Source organism: Cryptomeria japonica, chromosome 4 (assembly GCF_030272615.1).
Source record: "Cryptomeria japonica chromosome 4, Sugi_1.0, whole genome shotgun sequence".
Taxonomy (NCBI): domain Eukaryota; kingdom Viridiplantae; phylum Streptophyta; class Pinopsida; order Cupressales; family Cupressaceae; genus Cryptomeria; species Cryptomeria japonica.
The window spans coordinates 367,171,259-367,192,707 of NC_081408.1; the positions used below are offsets into that span (position 1 = coordinate 367,171,259).

Sequence of the window (21,449 nt, forward strand, 5' to 3'; positions counted from 1 at the left end):
TGCACAGGATGGAGTAGCATAATTACTTAAGCAAAGTTGGGCTCACTCCCCAATTCTTCACCACACATTCAACTATACCTTATCCACATCAGCATATATCCCTATAAATTTGCCATTTATCATGCATATTATTTCCCAAAGATATCTTATCCACATCCACACATATTCCTATGCATTTTCCATTTATCATGCATACTATTTCCCCCATGTGAAACATTCATTTCTCATTTTGATATTTGCATGTCCTCATCCCAAGTCAATCCTAAAGCGCTAAACCCAAACTCACATCGTGTGGAATTGACCCAAAATTAAAATTTCAAATCTTAGTTGACTCCTACCTATTCTACTAGATATTATGAACCTACTTACTCATTTGCAAAATCAATTGATGTGTCGACATGCATTAATTCAAGAGCAATTCAATTTCATAAATTATATGCATTAAGAAAATAATTGTTCTAGGAATACTTCACTTTGAAGCACTAAAAGGAACATACTTCTAAATTAAATCATTCTAAGGTATCGACATTATTAAAGAGTGCTGTCTTCAATCATTTCCAAACATTTCCATGACGATAAAGTCCATCCAACCAAGGGGGTTGACATACCAGAACTTGTCCATTGTGATTTGGTGATTTACTCAAGGTATTTTTCAATTCAATACTACCAATCCTTATACCGTACTGGAAATCAATTTTTTAGAGAACACAAGTTGCATGAGTGCACCACAGCCAACTAGTTCAAATCTGTGCATCACAAATCAAACTTGCAACTATGCTCCCCCAAGTTTTTGGGACGACAGCAAAGGACGATGGGACATGTTTCCGATACGAGGATAGTTTTGGCCATTTTTTAGGGGACGAAAGTGGACAGCTATTAGATAATAGGGAAGTTTTTATAATTATAAAGAACTTTCAAATATTCATATCATAACATTGAAAATTTATAGCTGTCCCTTATATAGCTGTCCTATTCATATCATAACAAAGAAAATATATAGCTGTCCCTAATATAGCTGTCCTTATTCATATCATAACAAAGAAAATATATAGCTGTCCCTACTCTCAGCAAATGCATCTGGTAGGTTTGTATAAAAATCAGAGCTAGAGTCTGAGTCATTGCTATTATAAGGGACTACAGCAATGGGACCCCAACCAATCCCTCGTGTGATTCCTCCTCATCAATTCCTAACTGTATGAAGCTATATGTAGACCAATTCCTTTTTGCAGCAAAGGAACTAGCAACTTGTGAAGGAAAACGAATCGCAAGTACCCTTAACTCTGGTGCGTCCTTGCCATGCCATGTCCACAATCCAATAGGATTTATTTGAGCTAATGTAGCCCTATTCATCCTCACCTATGATTTGTTGAAGGTTGGACTAGAAAGATTCATGAATGCAAGCCAATATGTGAAGTAAAGCAAATTCCTCTTGAATATACATCATGAGCCCTTATTAGAACTCTTCATCATGGGATGGAGACACTCTTCTAGGTGTTAGCTACATACCGCTTGGGATTTAGAGTATAGGCTGCCATATGAAGTGGGGTGTTCATAGTGTCACATCATCACATCACAATGAGCCTAAGAAGCTTCTCATAAAATCCCAAAATAATGCCCCTATATGAATTGCTTGCTTAATAATCCCATGTATGCTATCGAAGGTCTCATAAATCTTTCCAAGGCTGAGAGAGTTAGCATCAAACATATCTTATTACTTGCACGATAGGCTCCATGAAGGAGCAAACCAATCTGCAAGGCAAACAAGTTACAAAAAATAAAATCTTAAAAAAGAGAGAAAATATTATACAAATTAGAAACAATAATAAATTATGATCTTAAAAATTACATAATAAAACCAGCAATTTTCTTACCTCATTGTCGACCACCAATCATCATCAAGGATTTCTTTTGTTTCACACTTCTTCCTTGAGGTATGCTTTCCTCTAACCATCTACCCACTCTAATTTAACCAACATTAATTGTAAAGCCTCATGGACCTCAAGCATCCTCTCTAACAAAATGCAGCTGGCATATCTAGCATCAATAGGCTTGAGGAATTCCTTCCTCAAAAAAGTGTTGAACAAAGCAAATGAAGTGTGATGATTGCAAATGAACATCTGCGCATTTCTAGCCTCTTAACACCACTACCTTCACCCACTATATCTTCCTGTTGTCTGCCAAGGTATTGTTCAAAGCATGAACACAACATGGGGCCTAAAAAATGTGCTTGTAAACACCCTCCACCATCAAACTAGCTAACTTACACACACAAGCTCAATCAGTCACTACCTATACAACATTAGAGGCTCCAACCTCTTTTATGGCATCCTTCCTCTTCCCCAAACAATCAAAAGCTCTGAAAAAATATGAGCTAGTTGAACTTGTGACAATAATATTGAAGAGTGACCAATGTTTGATATCGGTCCACCCATCCACGATGATGCAGCATCCAACCCTTATCCAAGTTTGTCTTATCTCTTTCATCAACACACTCACCTTTGAATATTCTCTACCAAGGAGGCTGGTACAAAGCTTATGTTCTCCAAGTGGGACAAATGAAGGATTGACATCTATCACATCTTTAATCACTTGTTTAAAATATGGTGAACGTGCTACATGAAATGGTATAAGAGCATGAAAAATATTTAGCAGCAGAAAAATCAGCCACATCTCATGAATGTATGTTAAACATATCTGCAACACTGGTAGTTCTCTTCTTTCCCCTATTAGATATAGAACCCTGTCCCCCTTGAATTCCAACATACAGGAATCCTATAGAAAATGACACACTAGGCTACAATCTCTCCAATGGAATTCCTTTCTTTCTTGCCCACCCCTCCATATGCAATCTAGTTGCCTCAAATTTCTCAGCTTAAGTTATTTTTCACAACCTTTCACCCCTTGACCACCTATCCACAAAAGATAACAATAAACAATCATATAGCTGCCCCTAAATTCTTTTTGCACAAATGGCATAGCCATACTCTACTCCCCCATGAAATTTTTTCTTATCCCTATTAATTTGTGATGCCGTACAAGAGGTTTCTTGGGGTTAAATGGGCTTTTTGCATAGGTTTTAAGAAGTTTGGAAGGGCATTCAAATGGGTTTGTACTTGCTGACCCTACTACACTACCACTCCCTGAAGAACCCCCAATGGCTGCCATACTTCTGTGAGTTCTAGCTCTACTTCTTTCCTGCATCTGCACTTCAACCTCCTCACTACCACTACTATCAATGTTGCTCATGGTGTATTTTGGATAAGAATCAAAAGAGTGCTGCCAGTTCAAATAAAAGAAAAAATAAAATCAAAATGCCCTTATTAGGTGTTAAAATTTTTGAAAAAAACTTTAAAAAGTGAAAACAAATGTAAGATTAAAAACTTACCTCTAGTGTAGTAGATTTAATGCCCTAGACTCCTCTTTTAACTGATGTTCTCTCTTTTTCAACTGCTTCTCTTCAACACAAGTTTGCAAATGTTAAAATGAGATATTATTTTTCTTTTTTGTTGTTGTTTAATGGGGTAAGAGAGTCCTTGCGGGACCACTGGCCCCTTTCTTAAAATTTAAAATGTGATGTTTTTAACTTAAATTTTGTTTTGTAGCCATCCTCGAGACAGTCAGGGGATGCTTGGACATTTCCCGACGTATCTTGCACTTTCTAGGGCATTTTGAAAAGTACCCTAAGTTTGGCTTGGAAAGGAGACAAGGGATGTTTCCTAGGCATCCCTACATCCCCAAAATGTCCCCTATAGGAAACGAAGGTACTAGGGCAAGGGATGCATCCATGGGAAGCATTGACTTGCAATGCTTGGAATCAATTATATAGCACAAAGGATTGATCCACCAAATTCTATGCAAAAATTCAAATTTAGCTGTTATACTTCAATAGCATACAAGCCCTCGCAATTCTGAGTTAGTTCAAAAGTTATCATCAAAATAGCAAGCAAGCGATCTATTGACCACTAAAATCAGCTAAGCGTATTTATTTTTGTTATTTGCAAAACTCAAAGTTCTATCACATAATATATTCCAGCTATAAATTAGCTTAATTAATTGTCATATTCATTAAACCTACTCTTGGTAGAAGAATCCATTTTCTTTAGAAATATTGATTAATTTAACAGATACATTTATAAGATTATGAATTAACTACTTCATACATATATTTATAAATAGCAGTGTTGCCCGGGGACGCGTTTCCGGCATAATTTGACCCGTCCCGGAAACTCGGAAACTTTTGAAAACCCTTACTCTGGCTGTCCCATAAAATTAATGATTGAATTTCGATTATTTGTTTGACTTCCACTCTCATGCAAACTCTCAATTTAAATTATTTAACACAAACGTTATATGTTAAGGTTTTATAATGTATATAAACATGCTTTATCCATGTTTTTATACGAATATTTTAAATTTCCCTATATATTTTAAATTTTCCCTATTTTTTATATAGCTGTCCCCACTGCCGTCCCCTACTCTGAGAAAAAATAATCTGTCCCGGAAACCCGTTTCCCCGTCCCCCCGTCCCGGAAACTCGGGGTAACATAGTAAAATAGTAATATACTAAAAATTATATATATTGTATTAAAATAATTATTATATATTTTTAATATATACCATATTCATTATATATCAGCTAAATCAAGCCAAACATAACCGGAACAAAAAAATCAGCAAACTGCATGACCACATGTCTCTTAGCCATTAAAAATTTAAAAGCCCTTTCCAATACTGCTTTATGATCAAAAGGAGAACTAAATCTCCAATTACCTATTGCCCCAGCACAGTTGATCCAAGTGTTGTATGGAAACCTACTCAGAAAGCCGCACAAAGTACTCTCATCTGGTGCAAAGGCTCCTAAAAAAACCATCCCTTATTTCCCTTGAATCCTCCCTGCTTTTCTAATATCATAAAGAAAGAGATTTCTGCATAACCACCATGGAAGATGGATCCCCAAGGGCACCCTCCTCCCAGTGCACACATTGGCATGGGCAGACATTTGCATTCTACAGATTTAAGATGTACTATATATTTTTAGATCAGTAGTTAAAACTTAATACTACTCTGATTGAAGTTATTTATAGTAAAATTTATCTTAGTTGGATTGACCCTATGTTTTCTCTGCCTTATGCAGTGTTCCAAGGGGCTGTGCCCCTGGATCTGCGTGACCCTCCAGATGTCCAGGAGACTCTGGGACTTGAAGCGGACAACCTGTCCTTATCTTTTATTTTAAAATTTTGAGGACATCTCCTAGATGTCCCATATAAAGGTGCATCCTAGGGACTTCTTGGCAACCCTTTTGTTTTGTCCTTTTGGGGATTTATTGGTGTCTCCTATTTCTGGTGTTTTGGGGGATTTCTTGGCATCCCCTGGCTGTCCCCAAAGTCAAACACATAATAAATAGCAAATAAAATAAAATAAACATAATCCAAAAAAAATCTTTTAAAGCCTATGCTTTACTCTACCTTTCTTCTCTTTTGCTCCTTATTTCTCTTTGGGTGAAGGCCAAACAAACAATTACTCTGATTTCTGGGCTTGTTGCTCAACTTAACCATGTACCATGCACATGCAACTTTTCTTCTTTTTTTTGGCATTTCTCCACACAGATTCTATCATTTTTCTGATTCAGATTTGTGTTAGAATAATACTCAGGCATGTTCTTTTGGATTGGACAAACAATGTTGATATCTCCTTTTGCCTTTGGAAAAGACAAACAGATGTGGAATGAACAGCATATTATGCTTGTATTTTCAGTGTATCGGATGGATTATGGTATCAGTGAATTGTAATTATACTTGCTCATTAAAATATCAGCTTCTTTTGGTTTTGTTTGTTATTAGGCAAAATTTATCTTTTTGTATTTGAATTTGTTTTAGTAGCTGTTCCCCTGCCATCCCTAAAACTCAGATAAAAAATGCCATATAAAAAATCCAGAAAAAAAAAAATGTCATCCCCAAAATTCACAAAAAAACTGCCTTTTCCAAACTCCACATAACATTTACCATGATTGAATCATGTCTCCAAAATCCTGAATCTTTTATCTTTTTGTTATATTTGCCAAGAAACATGTTCCCCGAAGTCCAGGAAACATTTGCCATGATTGAAACATGATTGTCATATTTAGGCATTTTTTTTTTGTATTTGGATTCGTTTTAATAGCTGTTCCCCTACCACCCCAAAAATCTGTTAAAATATGTCCTGCACGAAATCAAAAAAAAAATTGTCACCCACAGAATCCAGACTAAAGACTTTGCCATCAAAAAAATCCAAAATAAAACTGCCTCCCCCAAAGTTCAGAAAACATATGCCATGACTGGAACATGTTTGCCCCAAAACATTGAAATGATGAGTCAATTTAATTTTCCATTCACTTCCACTAAAACACAATTGTACAATTTTAGTAATGTTATGCCCAGGAATTTCCTTGTTTCCAGATTAATAGTGGACAGGCAAGGTCCATTTCATTAATTGACTGGTGATTGTAAAAACACAGCTTATTTCATGTATCTTCATATGATTAAAGATTGCTCTTTCACAGGCAATCCCCTCTAGACAAGTGTTGGAAGTGCCTAAAATGCTATCTACAACGACAGCAGATTTTTTGGTTTTTTATGTTGTATTCCACACCAAGCACAATCTTGCCCATAAATTCACCAACATTAAAGTACATGTTCAGAACAAGAGAGAAACAAACAGTCAATACTTAGCAACACCTAAAGATAATTCAGTGCACCTCAAATTGTCTCAGGCCTCCCGAGCTTTGAATGTTGTCTCCAACAGCATATGAATAACCTGCATCTCCATTGTCACTGCCATGCATTCGCTTTATCAGCTTCTCACTAACCTTTCTTGCCTCTGCAGCTTTATTCAATGCATCTTCAGTTTCCATGAACTGCTGCACATGGGCTTTCTGCATACAAATAGATAATTGTTTCAAATTCAATTCAATAGAAATGGATATTTACTTTCATCAAAAACAATCAATTAATCTTTTATATAATTTTATGGGACCAAATACTCAGATTCTTCAAATATGCTATTTGATGTATACAACCACCAAATTATTGACAATGCTACTATAAATTATGGAGGATATGTATCTGCTAATGAGATCAAAAGAAAATTCGCTCAAGAAATGGTCCTGTCATACGGAACTTGTCACGAAGATACACTGCAATTAAAAGATATTCCCATCCTTCTATAATGTGAGTTACATACACTACAAGATATAATATACTCTAAAATGGCTTCCAAGATATCTAAAATGAGTAGGAATCGTCCCTCAATATTTCACAGTTAAACATGTACCATAGCAAAGAACATAACATGTCCTGGGACTCTTACATCAGATGGTATATTTAAAATCAGAATACACCAGTTAGAAGAAGAGAAAATTCATCGCTGCAATAACCAGAGAACGATGACTAGCATTTCACTCAGCTCTAATTTACTTTCCAAAATTCCAAGATCCAAGATGTAACAGATTCCCTCAAAATATTTAAAGCCAAATGTGCAAAAAAAATTAACTTAGGGATACGATCACTTCCACTAACTCTATTGAATTATTCCCAAATGATCACACTTCTGTTGACTAATACTAAAATATTCACACTAGAATGTTAAATTTTGAAATTTTTTGGAGAAAGAATTACTATTTTCTCATTAAATGCTGACATTTTACCCCAAAAGATGTCAAAAGAAGTTAAAATCCAGAAAAATAGTAAGTTTACAAGTGACCTTTCCCTAATCCATTGCACTTTCTTGCAGATATGTTGCAATGTGAGATATTGTCAATCTGAAATAGACTTTAAGGTTAAAGTCCCTGGGGCTGATATATTCAAATCTTCTTTCTCTCCATTACTAACATCTGTTAAAAAATATATTATATAATTAAAATAGAGCAAGAGTTGCTGCTGCCTCCCTTCCTTCCCCGTCGCCTGAGCCCTCATGGCTCCCCACTTCCTATCAGCACAGGGTTCCCTGCCTCATTCCTCTGATGATTGACCTGCTATGCTTAAAAAAATCATATCAGATATTGTTGCAAACATTGAGCGAGTGAAGGAAAAATCCGAAACCTCAATCTAATGAAAAGGTGTGATGAAGTCCCTACTATGGATATACCCAGTGAGCATATTGCAGAAAAGCTGTTAGATCTCGAGAGAACATATGCTGGTGGGACACTTCTCTGGCACATGGCCCTCGTCCAAATCATTGGAGTCATAGGTGGATAAAAAAAGGAAGTTAAAAGTTGCAGGTAATATTAAAATCTCAATGTGGTCAGGGGTTTTCCATTGCCTCTTTCTCGGATACAGAAGATAAAGATCTGATAAGAGTAGCTCCTAGCTTTTGGACCCTTGTGGCCTTTAATTTAATAATTGGAAACCCAAAACTTTGATCTGCTTAATGAATTTCCTTCTAGGGCTCCTAGTTTGGGTCCAGCTACCCTTCCTCCCCTACACCTGTGGCATGAGGATGCTTTCCAAGCAATTGGTAACACAATCAGAATTTACAAAATGTAGGCTCCACCTAAAGAGAGAAATTTTCAGTGGCCAGAATATGTGTAATTAGGTCTTGTAAAAGGGCTGTTTGAAAGCCATCAAACTAAAGATGGACAATCTATCCTTTTCTCAAAAATTAAATTACCAACAAATTCCTTTCAAATGTGACCTTTGACACAAACATTCACATTTTTTGAGAGACTGCCTAAAATTTTAAAAAGGAAGCTACAACTCAAGGTGGAGCTGATAAGGGATTTCAGCCAGCACATAGAACACATAACGGATTGTTGAAATCGTTTGCCGTTGCGCCAAAAGCTCGAACTATCAATGCCCGATACAAATGCCAGATTTAACCCGATCCACGGGAGGCGGTTAAGCCATGTCACGAGTCCCCAAGGAGGTGCTGACCACCTGGTCAACAATCTCCCCCTCAGCACCCATTGAAGGGAGACTCAAACCCGTGACCCAAGGCTCTGATACCAATTGTTGGAATCATTTCCCATTGCGCCAAAAGCTCGAACTATCAACGCCCGATACAAACACCAAATTTAACCCGATCCACGGGAGGCGGTTAAGCCATGTCATGAGTCCCCAAGGAGGTGCTGACCACCAAGTCAACACAGATCTCCCAAAAAATTAAAAAGCACAATATGGAACCTCACATCTAATACCTTCACAGCTCTAGATTCTACAGAGGAGGGCAAAGAGACCATGCATAAGAAAAAAGAAAGGATACAGATGGAGAATGTCGAAAAAGAACCAAAGCCCAATTCTCCCACCCAGCTAGAGATACAAAATATCCTAATTCGAAGCAACAAGTTAGCTATTGATGAGTCTGAAATGCAGGCAGTTCCTGCCTCTAGCTATAAACCCCAATCCACCAAAGGTAGAGAAAGGAATATGAAGGTGCAATCAAAGGAAGCAGATGAAAACATTGTGGTGGCGCACAGGCTATAATTGATTCGATCTTCAAAACCATAAAATAAAACCCATAGGAAATGCTAGTCATCTCATGGAATAATAGAAAGGATACAAGCATAAAAGACAGTACTGTCTCAAAAGCACATACCAGAAAACCAAATGTTCTTTTTATTCAAGAAATTAAAACAAGAAGTATAGATGCTATTAAAGTTTAATGAAAAATAAATAAACGCTCATGTGAAAATATTGCTGAATCATCCTCTGAGGCAGAGAAGTTCTAACAACCTGGTCCATTAATTTTTTGCTAGAAGATCAACTTTTGAATGCTTACTAGATAATCTGATAAAAATCACACTGAGAGATACAAACTCCAATATGTAATACACCCTCTCGAATGAGTATTACCCGTTGGACTTCTATCAATGAAAATGTGGTTAAAATTTTCTTATAAAATGGATTCTTGTGCTCAATTCAAGTGAAAAAAGAGAACATCTTCCTGTAAATGATACCTATAGGGAAGTTGTTGAGTATGTCACAAATAGTCATGACCTGGATGATTAAGACCCAGAAAAGGGCAATACAGTTGAACTAACAAGAGAATTATAGCAGCCTTTGTAGCAGCAAAGTTAGACTACTTTTTAATTTTAGGGAGCCTCTAAAATTGTTTATGCTTCCTCATACGAAAATGCATGCAAATCCTATTTCAAACCATTAGCTTATCAGCATTCCCTAGAAGCAAAAGACTAACTATGGTCCTATCCATTACAAATATTCCTCTATTTGGTCCTCCGAGAAAGGTTTTAAACAGGCACTAAGACAAGCTTGGCTGAGCCTCATCACCCTTTCCCAAGACAACAATGAGTAAAACAAATATTAAAAACACTAGAGATTGCATCAGGTGTTGGCTGTAAATTCAAGAAAAAATTCAAATTATTTTTTACATTAAGCTGCAACTGGACAATATTCAAATTAAAATTGAAAAAAGCCTCTCTGATAGGCATTCTTTGAAGCAGCGAAATCTCGCCACCAACTGCTCTACCTTCTTCATAATGAAATCTAGAACATTTTGGTTAGGAGGAGGGAACTGCATCACCCAAAAAAATTCAGAAAAACACAGCAAATAAGAAATGCAAACACTATTACAAAACTCCAAACTGCAGAGGGCCAATCAGTTGAGACCGTGAAGGATATCAAAGAAATGGTCTTAGGAACCATTAAACAATACATACAAGGATTTAGAGCCATTGGCATACATCATATGCAAGGTGGCTAATACGATACAAAAGTTGGACAGTACTCACACTTCCTTGGTCCTACAAGAAGCTCAGAGGATTCAACACTTTACTGAGGGTGAGTGCCATGAAGAATTCATCAGAATTTCTCTCTCATGGGTGACCACCACTAAGACACCTATGATGAAGCAAACTCGGCATCCCACACAAATAGTCCCTTCCTTTGAAGGATTAGACAGTAAAGTTTTAGAAGCTCTTTACTCCATTGAGTCTAAATTTCACTGTTTATACGGATACCTCATGTTATGAAGAAATAGCCACCCACCGAAATACTGAAACATCTTGATGTGCCTAAACATATCTCCCGAAAGCTAAGACAAGAGCTAGATGATCAGAGTCAGAGATTCCAAGCACAACTCACCCAGTAAAGTCTCCTCACCGAGTTAGAAATAACAAAGGTGGTAAAAAAGGAAAACGAACTTGCTCAAAAAGTCAAAGAAATTGCAGATAAAGACAAACAAATGAGTGATAAATAAAGAAAATTGCTGAATTAAAACTTGTTAAAGAAAAGACCAAATCTCAACTCATAGAAGCTGTAAAAATAGTAAAAAATTCTAAGGAAAGAGAACTCCTGGCAGCTCATCAATTGAAGCAACGAATAGAGGAGGTCAACAAAACTGCATAATACTGCTTCTCAACACTCAATCCCTTCATCTTCTGTCTCTCAACAAGTAATGATGTCTTCTCACACTCCACCCCTCAGTTGTAATGATTTTTTGTATACTTTATGTCGTCTAGAAGACAACTTTTCTTTTAGCAGGGGCGTAATGTAGATAGCTAAAACATATATGGGTTAAGTCCAGTTATATTGTCTAATTGGCAAGTGTAGTTATGACTCATCAGTTGATTAAAGTAGTTTTGAATAGTAGCCAATGATGGGAATTTCTTAGCAGCCATTGGCAAGTTTAAATACTTCCTTTGTAGTCTAGACAAGGGACCACATTGTTAAAACGAGTTCATAATCACAATTTTTGTATTAAGAGGATTGATAAATAAAACACAACTGTTATACTTTCCCATTTAGTATGCTATTCCCTTATGTTCTTATATAATCCAGTCACAAAAACATAAAATCCAAACAATTATTGATAATCGTGATATTTTTAGGATTTTTTAATGTTTTTGAAGCACCTAAAGGGGGTGCTACACTATACCACAGGATTTAAAATTGTTTCTAGACTTGCATCCTCCTTTCCTTGTATTGTGATCATTTATCAGTTATTAGAGATGATATCCTTGGTTATTTGCAAATAACCTTTCCTTGCTACCACCTTTAATTCTCTTGTAGATATCATTTGACTTCTAATACAAGGCACCATCCTCAATTACTTTGCGGATGATTTGATGCATTGATTCAAAGATGTCATCCTAGATTTGCAAGTGGATGGCCTTACTACTTGAATATACATGGTTGCTTTGTAAATGACCTCAACAATTGGGAGATGCCCTCTTTGCTTGGTTTGTTAAAATACTCAAATGCATTGATGATAAGCTTGATAAATGTTTAATTGCTTCTAAATCTAAACTAAACACCTTCATGAACATTTGATAATTGGTTCTTGCTTATTCTCTGCATGATTCCATAGATTTTGAATGTTCTCAACCACTGAGTGTTTGCATGAGGAGAAAATCACTACTTTCGCATCTGATATTGTTGTTCTTTTTTTCTTGATCTTTGGTGAATTTGTACTTAGACATTAATGCATTTACATTTTTGTTTCCTGAAGGATGGATATTTCTTATATGTATGACACTCCTTACAATCTCATTCTTACTTTTAAAAGGTTGGAGCTTGTTCATGGTTTATGGTTGAATTGGATTCCTCATTGATGAGACTAGCTTTGGCATTGATCTCTTGGTTCTTACATGAGACCCTTTTAGTTCAGGTAGGTTCTCTAAAGCTCCTTTGTAGTTATCGTGGTCCAAGATGATTATCAAGACATCACAGGATTGTAGTGGGTATTTTTGCTGACTACTTCATTTTAATGTTATCTTTTCTCTTCATGGAATGTTGTGGTTTGGACTCTAGGGGAAAAGATTTGTCAGATTCAAATGTTGTCCTTGTGACATGTTAACGATCACCAGCTATAGGTGATCGAACACTGATTGAGACGTCTCTAAGACTTTGATGTCATGCCAACTTTGAAAGAGACTTTTGATTTATGAAGTATAAAACAGATTACATCCTACTTGGCTTCAAGAATGCCCCTTTGAGAAGGTGTTTGCAAGATGCCATCTTTTTTGTTCTCTCAAACTATAGTTTTAGGAGGAATGCTGGTACATATTCAACATTTGATGTAAATTTGCCATGTCAAGCCCCCTGGATCTTAGCTATGGGTGCATCTTTGGGGATGGGGTTCTTTTCTCCAAACCAAATTGTGGTAGTTTCAATCCACTTCAGCCTGCATTGGATAATCATTTAGTAGATTCATCATGGCCTACCTTTGTAGATAACAAAGGACCAACATGTGCTATAATCATGAAAGATCACGTAACTTCATATGTATAAATAAGTGAAGTTTGTGCCTAATTAAGATCATCTTGATCATTTGCTATAGCGATCATAAGAGCCATAATAATTATTGTACCTCACTTAGACAAATTCCTATAGTATTCTCTCTTTCTCTTTATTATTAATGTGTAATAATTATCGTACCTCACTTAGACAACTTCCTATAGTATTCTCTCTCTTTATTATTAATGTGTAATAATTATCGTACCTCACTTAGACAACTTCCTATAGTATTCTCTCTTTCTCTTTATTATTAATGTGTATAATATATCGTTAAATTACTTTAAGAGTTTTTCATATTACACAATAATAACTCCCACAAAAGAAAAAGAATTTGATTAAAAGTTGTCCACAAATGCTCTAATCAATTTACAAAATAAGTTTCATAACTATTTATCTGCTTTTTCTTCTTACATTTTAGGAACTTTAATTATTTAATCATTTGCCAGTTTTGCCTCAGCTTTTTGTGTTTTACCACATTAATCATTCTGGGACCGATGACAGATAATTCAATGATGATGCTAGAAATTTACAAGTAATAAGAATAATAAATAGAGATCACAAATCAAAAAAGAAATAAATTAATATAGTAGCATCCATGTGAAGAATAAAACAAAACTCTATGAATCTTCAAAAAAATACTTTGAAGGACAAGGAAAACTAAAGAGTGCCAATAGAGTTAAAACTTAAAACTAAAGAGATACCAGAGCTGGAGGATCTTATAAATAGAGATAAGCAATTTCTGAAAAAGAAATAGTGTGCATCTTAAAAGGGAGAATATTCACAGAAATACCTGTCTCTCACGAAGTTGATTATACGTTCCATTGCTTCTACTTTGAGAATATGAGCTCCCATCAGGAGATGTAGCATCCATTACTCTATTATTCTCATATTTATACCTGTAGAAGAAAATTACATAAAACATAATTGACATAGCATAGTCAATAAAAAGTAAAGTACAGCCAAACCCAATATGCTAGCAGTTTATTCATCTAAGGCATTAAATCCTTGTAAAAAATATATGAAATGCTTCCTTATTAGATATGATAATGGTTGGTCTTTAATAGAATCCATGAACAAAACGGTAATTTAATTTCTTATCAATATTTATAAGGAAGAACAATGAAATAATTAAGCAATCCAGCTGTTAGAACTGATTACACATCCATTTTAAAAAGCATATGAAATTATTTTTTATGGGATATGCTAATGGTTGAACTTTAATAGCATGATCTGTTAACAAAGCCTAAAATGTCCATGTTAAATTAAGTAGTCAAAAAAAGCTCCCCCAACAAGTTACGCAGACAATAACTAGTCTTGGTGAGCCATACTGCAAAGTGAAATTTATTTTCTGATTGAATATTTGCAAGGACTAAGCACAATGAAATAATTAAGTAATCCAGCTATTAGGATTGATTACACACCCATTGTAAAAATTATATGAAATGCTTTTTTATTAGGTATGCTAAGGGTTGGTCTTTAATAGTATGATCCATTAATAATGCCTAGAAGTAGAAAAAAAGCGCCACATTACAATATGATATTTTATTTTGTGATTCATATTTATGAGGATAAAGACAACGAAATAATTAAGAAATCCATCTGTTAGAATTGATTACACACCCATTGTAAAAAGTATGTGAAATGCTTTTTTATTAGGTATGCTAATGGTTGGTCTTAAATAGTATGATCCGTTAACAAAGCCTAAAAGTAAAATGAAGTGAGTGGCAAGAAAAAAAATCCCTAGGACATTTTACTGGGATGTTAAATGTCATGGTGGGATACATAGGAAAATGATAACTATTTTCTGGTTAATATTTATAAGGACTAAGCAAAGTGAAATAATTAAGCAATCCAGCCATTAAAACTGATGACACACCAATGGCATCTTGTACGCATTAATCTTGAAGAAGTCAGAATATTAAACTAAACCTGTACTCTAGTGCTATAAGTAAATCTATGCAGGAATGCAAACTTTAGTCCCAGAAGATATCGGCTCAAAGCTGCCACTCCATAAAATACACACCATCTAGAGTATAGATCAGAAAACTATCACATGTAATCAAACTATACTTTAAAAAAACATCTTTCTACTAAAAATACTGAAAAGACAATAAAATTTGCTTCCAATGATCAGTTGTCATATATACTAATCTAAATTTCAGACTCCAATCATAGTCATTTCTGTCACTTCCAATCTTTGCAAGTTCTTTTTTCTTGATGTTGTACTCAGAATGGTTCCCTGCAGGACATAGATCATATACTCTCTGATTCTAAAACCTCAAATTCTATCTCCATAAATATGTAATGGTTTGTGGGCTCCTACTCATTTTACTTCCCCTGAGATGTGCTATAGAATTCCCTTACATTGAAAGCCTACCTTTCCTAAACATTCAAAATCAAATTTTTTACCTCCACACTCAATCTTAAGGGTTTCGTCTCTTAAAGAAAACTACCTATTTCTAACCATTCATAAATAGAAATCAAATTTTATACCTCCACACTCCATCTTTTTAGGGTTTTCTCTCTTTACTTAAGTTATTGATGCCTATGTAAAGCTGTACTCAACATGGATCCCTGCACCACAAATTTGTCTCACATTCTGTTTCTGAAATTATTGATTCTACCTCATCAAATGTATATTATTTGCATTGCCATTTTACTATAAGTAGGCTACTACTCATCTTCCTCTACACTCTACCTAGAGGATCCTCTGTCTGAAAGTTACCCCCACTCATGTATTTGATCCGTAAGGATAATTAAATTCAAGTTATTCAACTTATCATCATACAAAATCAAGTGTGTAAATAAAAGCTTTATCTGCCATTCTGATTTTATACTCATGTTTAAAAACTAAATTTAAATTCCATTACAGATCTGTCCATCATGATAGATTTGCATCTAAATACCTAAAATCTGCATATGCCCATGACTCCCCAGACTGAATAACAGAGAAACACAAGGGCAGTAAAAACCAAAAAGATAAACATACAAATATGCCAACAGCTCGCTATGCTACGAAAATCAAAGGGTGGCTTGTAAACAACAACTTCACAGTCCACAACTTGAACCACTCAGATCAGCAGATTCACTATAGATAGCAGGAGATGTGAAACAACCAATAGAAATTACTAAGACCTCATTAGCGATGCCAAAGTTAAAATCAAAAAGCCAAGCTGATAAGAATCTTGTAACTTCATGCAATTCACTGCAGAAAATTATAGTTATCAGTTGTTTTCAGTTGTGATCAATGCTTTAGACTAAAGCTGCTAAATTTTTCATTCCCAACTAATAAGGCCCGATGGTTGAAAATTGTGACTAAACATAGCAGCTGTAACCTGACCAACAGTGTCTACCTCAGCCAGAGTTGTGGTAATTGTTGAAGGATCTCATGAACAAATTATAGAATCGGATAAACAGATACGGTAACAGATTCTGTATATTTTCAGGACCCCCTGAGACAGATGACCATATACAGCAATTATTAAATATATATATTCAATTATTTATACATCTAGAAACATAGAACATAACATTAAAAATATTACTTTTATATATTTTCACCCTTTCTTTTTATATTTTTAATTATTATGTTTATTTAGTTATATTATTTATACATCTAAAGGCATAGAACATAACAATTTTCTTTTGCAATTTTTTTTCACAACCCTAAACCAGAATCAGCACCAAGCAGTGCAGCACTTATCCAGATATTATAGCTCAAATATATAGATATATCTGATACCATATCCAGGCATTACAGCCATATCGTATAATTCCCTGGTATCCAATATGTGGATATACATATCTGGAAAGTGTAAAGGAAATATCCAGAAACTCTGACCACAATACATATTCCTAGCACAATGCTCTAAGATGTTCTTGTCAATTTGCAGACCAGTTTACTTTTCAGATGGCATACATCTTTAGTCGAGAAATTGGATGCTAAGATTCCGAGTGTTGAGGTAAACCTAATAGAGGTTTAACATTGGCCAAGTAGTCATCTTAATATAAATTTTCATGGCTGTAGACAATTACAAACGCCCATACATATCATTATTCAGGAAATTATTTTATTTATCTATTATTACATTTAAAAAATTACTATATTATTCGCTATCACAGCTCTCTTTCCATCAGTCTTTTCTTTCTATTTTCAACAGGGGCTTTCCATCAATCTTTTCTTTCTATTTTCAACAGAGGCTTGAGCTGTTAAATAGCGCGAAATCCAAATCCAACAAAAATAGAAAGTTGCAGTTATTAATATTAAGTCATTATTATACTATGATATTGTAATTAGTCTGCTTTGTTTATTATTTGCAATTATTAATATTAAGTCATTATTATATTCAATATTGTTATCATTTTTGTTTTTCTTACATGGATTGTGCTGACCTCCTATAGACCCCGCTGCCATTGTAGAGCGCCCATTGGCATAATTACGCTACTAGTTGATTCATACATTTGGGAAAAAAATCCAGGAAAGCATTTGACAAAACCTAAACCTAAACCCCTGCCACATAAAGAACAAGCACTTTCAAAGAACTTAAAATCCTGCTCTGTGGATCGAGATATATTATCACTATATAAAGGCTCAAATTCATCTCCTGAGGATAAGAAACAAGATCTTGTTTAAATCTTTCACCACAAGAACTGAGTTGAATGAGCAGTTAATGAGCTAAAACATAACACATAACAATAACATATTGATTATTGACATATGATGTTTAAACCTTGTCACCAACATTTTAGGCCTATAGAGATCTTTTACTTCTATTACACACAACATAAATAGACAACTGATCCACCAGAAAAAAGAAATGTGGAATTTAATTAAATAAAAAAGCCTCACTCCAATCTTATTGTATTTGAATCAAGATACTTATCAAAGTTCATCCTGAGAATAATTAGGGAATCTCGTTGATCATTCACAATCAAACTTCATATCATAATAAGACTTTCCTATTAATAGCATAAAGCTGTAGAAACTTCAGATGGTTGAAATCAGCAATTACAAACAGAGCCAGCACTACTAAAGCTCAAAGGATTCTACCAAAGTGACTATTAATGTAACATCTTATCTTACCAACAGCAAACATTAGCACAACATATTGTTACATTTACATTGACATAGATATTTCTCATGGAAATACAAGCCATCCCATTGTGAAAACCAGAAACATAGTTACTAAAGCTAATGTGAAGATAAAGCAATGATGAAAACAAGTCACTAAGGCTAAAATGATGGTAAAGTAGTAAAGAAAACCTTAATCGCTCAGCATCTGCTCTAACATCAATTTTCTCTGTCTCTCGGTTTATCAGATTGACAACTCGAGCTGTGTATGATGTAATCGCACGAAGTAATTGTGGAGGACTCCTCAAGGAATTTAAAGCAATGTCCTTTATATCATCTGGTATTTCTCCATCAATGTCGATACCCAACTTTGAAGCTTCTAAATATTTAAGTCCTTGAACACCTAACCCATCATAAGCTGGAAATGTGTTTCGTATTCTTTCAGTAAGATGAGCTGCAAGAGACTCACATGCTTTTCTAATGCTCCTTTCCTGTGCTGTTTCTATGAGAATGAGACCATCTGTGGGTTTGTTGCCCTTGACTGTAGCATAAACTGTGTCCTGCTCATTACGAGCACGCAAGATGTCAGGAGTCACATCTTGCGCACCTCCAACTCTCATCTTTTGTGCATCCCTTGCCTGATCAACATATCGATGAAGACGGCGCTGGTATTCTGCAAAAATCTTGGTTGTATCTTCGCATCGTTGATCGTAGGCTTCAAGCATCACCTGCTTATGCCTAAATACACAATAACAACAAGTAAGCTTCTCTTTGGAAAAACATGGCATTCTGTTCAGAAATTCTTAATCAAAGTTTCAAGTTGATTCTTCAGCAATCTCTAAACTTTCAAGTTTCAAGTCCATCTTTAAGCAGTCGCACATATAGTGTAGTATGATAATGACTTTAACTACTTCTTGACTATGTCAGTATGATATATCTTGAACATAACAAACTATATTTGTTTTTGTTTGTGTGGTTTGGGAAACTTTAGCACAAAGCATACATTTATGTCTATTTTTGTTTGTAAGATTTTGTACTCTACTAATAGGCTATGAAACTCCCCTGGTGAAGGAGGAGCCAGCTATCTTTCTCTACAGAATAGCCCGTTAAGTGCTCAAACTTAACGTCAAGAAGGGGAGGATTTTATAGGAATTTATAACCCTTGCCGTCCCCAATCTCATACCTCAAGGCAGTCAAGTCCTCTTTTGTTGTTCGAAAAGTGGAAATACACTCTTTTTTAACTAGCAAAAATCAATAGTGAGTAAAATTTAACTTTATATCATGCCAACATTTCCACATCATACCCTATCCAAGGTTTCTAGAAAATTGGCGTTCCCTGTAACTCTATTATGACAACTTACCTTTGATATGATACATAATTTGAGCAATGAGCTATTCAACAATGGTAGATTTTTTTCACACCAATTTTGTTATTACAGAACTGGCAGAGAGTATTCAAATAAAATATCAATATGACATTCAGATTTACATGAAGACTGCGATAATAAATCAGTTGAAAGGAGCTTTCTCAAAACGACAATGTTAAACCAAATGTCACACAGCTCTGGGGGATTCACTGTCACCGCAAGTAGATTATCCTTGATTAACTGAAAAACTAGTATTCTAACGTCAGGCATGATTTAATTTATCAGACACTTGAGAGATGGAAATGAGTGGCTCCTCCAAGAAATTTAACAATAAATCTGTATGTATTAGTGACTTTGTATGTCGATTTAGTTTGATTGACCTACATGGAAAGCCACAAGGATCAGTTTGAAGCAAACAACCTACAATATACACACTTACTACACAACTCGGACAAATTATCCTTTGAATTGCAGCACAAGACAATTTGGCTTCGTGAGACGTCATGTGTCCCAACAAAAATTCATCGTAGATATTTAACCTATCAAAAGCAGATGCAAAATCACGACAATCCAAACAAACGATATAAATTCAAAACCTGTAATTTGACTTGTCGTCGAGCATTCTCTTCCGCTGGGATTCCTCCCTGGAAGTTTCTAGCATCCGTCCCTTCAATTCCTTCCGTTGTCTCTGAAGGATTTGCCTCAGTCTCTCCACCTCCTTTTCAGCCGCATCACGTTCTCTCAGAGCCTTCTCTCGGATTTCATAGGCTTCGGAAGCCTGCCCCCGTTCTAAAACCTCCTTACTCTTCGGAATCTCCGCAGTTTTGCCTTTATTTTTCCCATCAAATCTCCTCCTGCCTTTGCTTTTAACCTCTTCTTCCTTAACACGTACATTATTCCTTGACGTCTCCTGCAGGCCGGCACCGACGCTAGGCCTTCCATGGACCAGAACATTTCTCTTAATTTTCTCCACAGTTTTCTCCGATTTTACTCTTTGTAAGAGAAAATTCCAAACGGGCAACATATTTCCTCTACAGATTTTTTTGAGATCTTCAGGAGAAGGAAGAGGATTGTTAGAAGATAAATATTGCCCCTGAGGCCGGTAACCCATTTCCTGCTGTAGCCATTCCAAAATTGCTTCCGGCTGTGGAACGCCGCCGCTTGGGTTCTGCATAGCTTTGAATCTACAAAATCTTATCGGAATTCACCTCAAACCAATGCAACAGATCCCAGAAAGATGAAGATCGATCCGAGAGACCAAAAAGCCGCTTTGGAACCAAATTGTGGGGCGTTTTGAAAACCTAGACGAATATTGAAACCCTAGAGAATTTTTCTTGCAAATTTGGAAGCGTTTGCAGCTGATGCGTCTGCTGCTACTGTGATAAAGGAGTTGAATTGGGCGTCCCATTGACATGATTATTCCATCGCCCATATAAAAAATCTGTCCATCATATTCCAAACCCTGCCTCCTGTTATCTCAAAGTCTCGTTAAATCCCGTGCAATTCAGAGGGACGAGAAGGAGCAACTATTAATTTATTTATTAAAAAACTTGATTTGAAATGCCAAGGGGGGGTGTGTGGGCCGGTCGATAGTTTGTCCGTTGAGGAATGCCTGCCCTACGATTAATATTTGTTCGTGAATTAAACGCTAAGGCCAAAAACAATCCAAAAAATTAGCTTGGATGGGCCACTAAATCATGCGTTAGTGCCCATGTCATCGTCACCTCTAACGGTAATCTAGTGGTTGGCCGGCTATGTAATTACAAGCTACCAAAAACATATATT

At 35.6% G+C, this 21,449-nt stretch overlaps 1 protein-coding gene across 2 annotated transcripts in view; it reads right to left on the bottom strand.

The window, feature by feature from the left end:
• LOC131047125 (AUGMIN subunit 5) overlaps positions 1-21,230 on the bottom strand; it is a 40,270-nt gene extending 19,040 nt beyond the window's left edge. Inside the window, exons 1-4 of one of the 2 annotated variants that reach the window (XM_057980975.2) lie at positions 20,261-21,230; positions 18,490-19,035; positions 14,017-14,122; positions 6,734-6,910 (exon numbers count right to left, since the gene is read on the bottom strand). In XM_057980975.2, coding sequence (XP_057836958.2) covers positions 6,734-6,910; positions 14,017-14,122; positions 18,490-19,035; positions 20,261-20,838 — 1,407 coding nt within the window. In that variant the 5' untranslated portion in view covers positions 20,839-21,230. The remainder of the gene's footprint in view (positions 1-6,733; positions 6,911-14,016; positions 14,123-18,489; positions 19,036-20,260) is intronic. The other variant, XM_057980983.2, reaches the window with a different exon arrangement.
• Between the last annotated feature and the right edge of the window lie 219 nt (positions 21,231-21,449).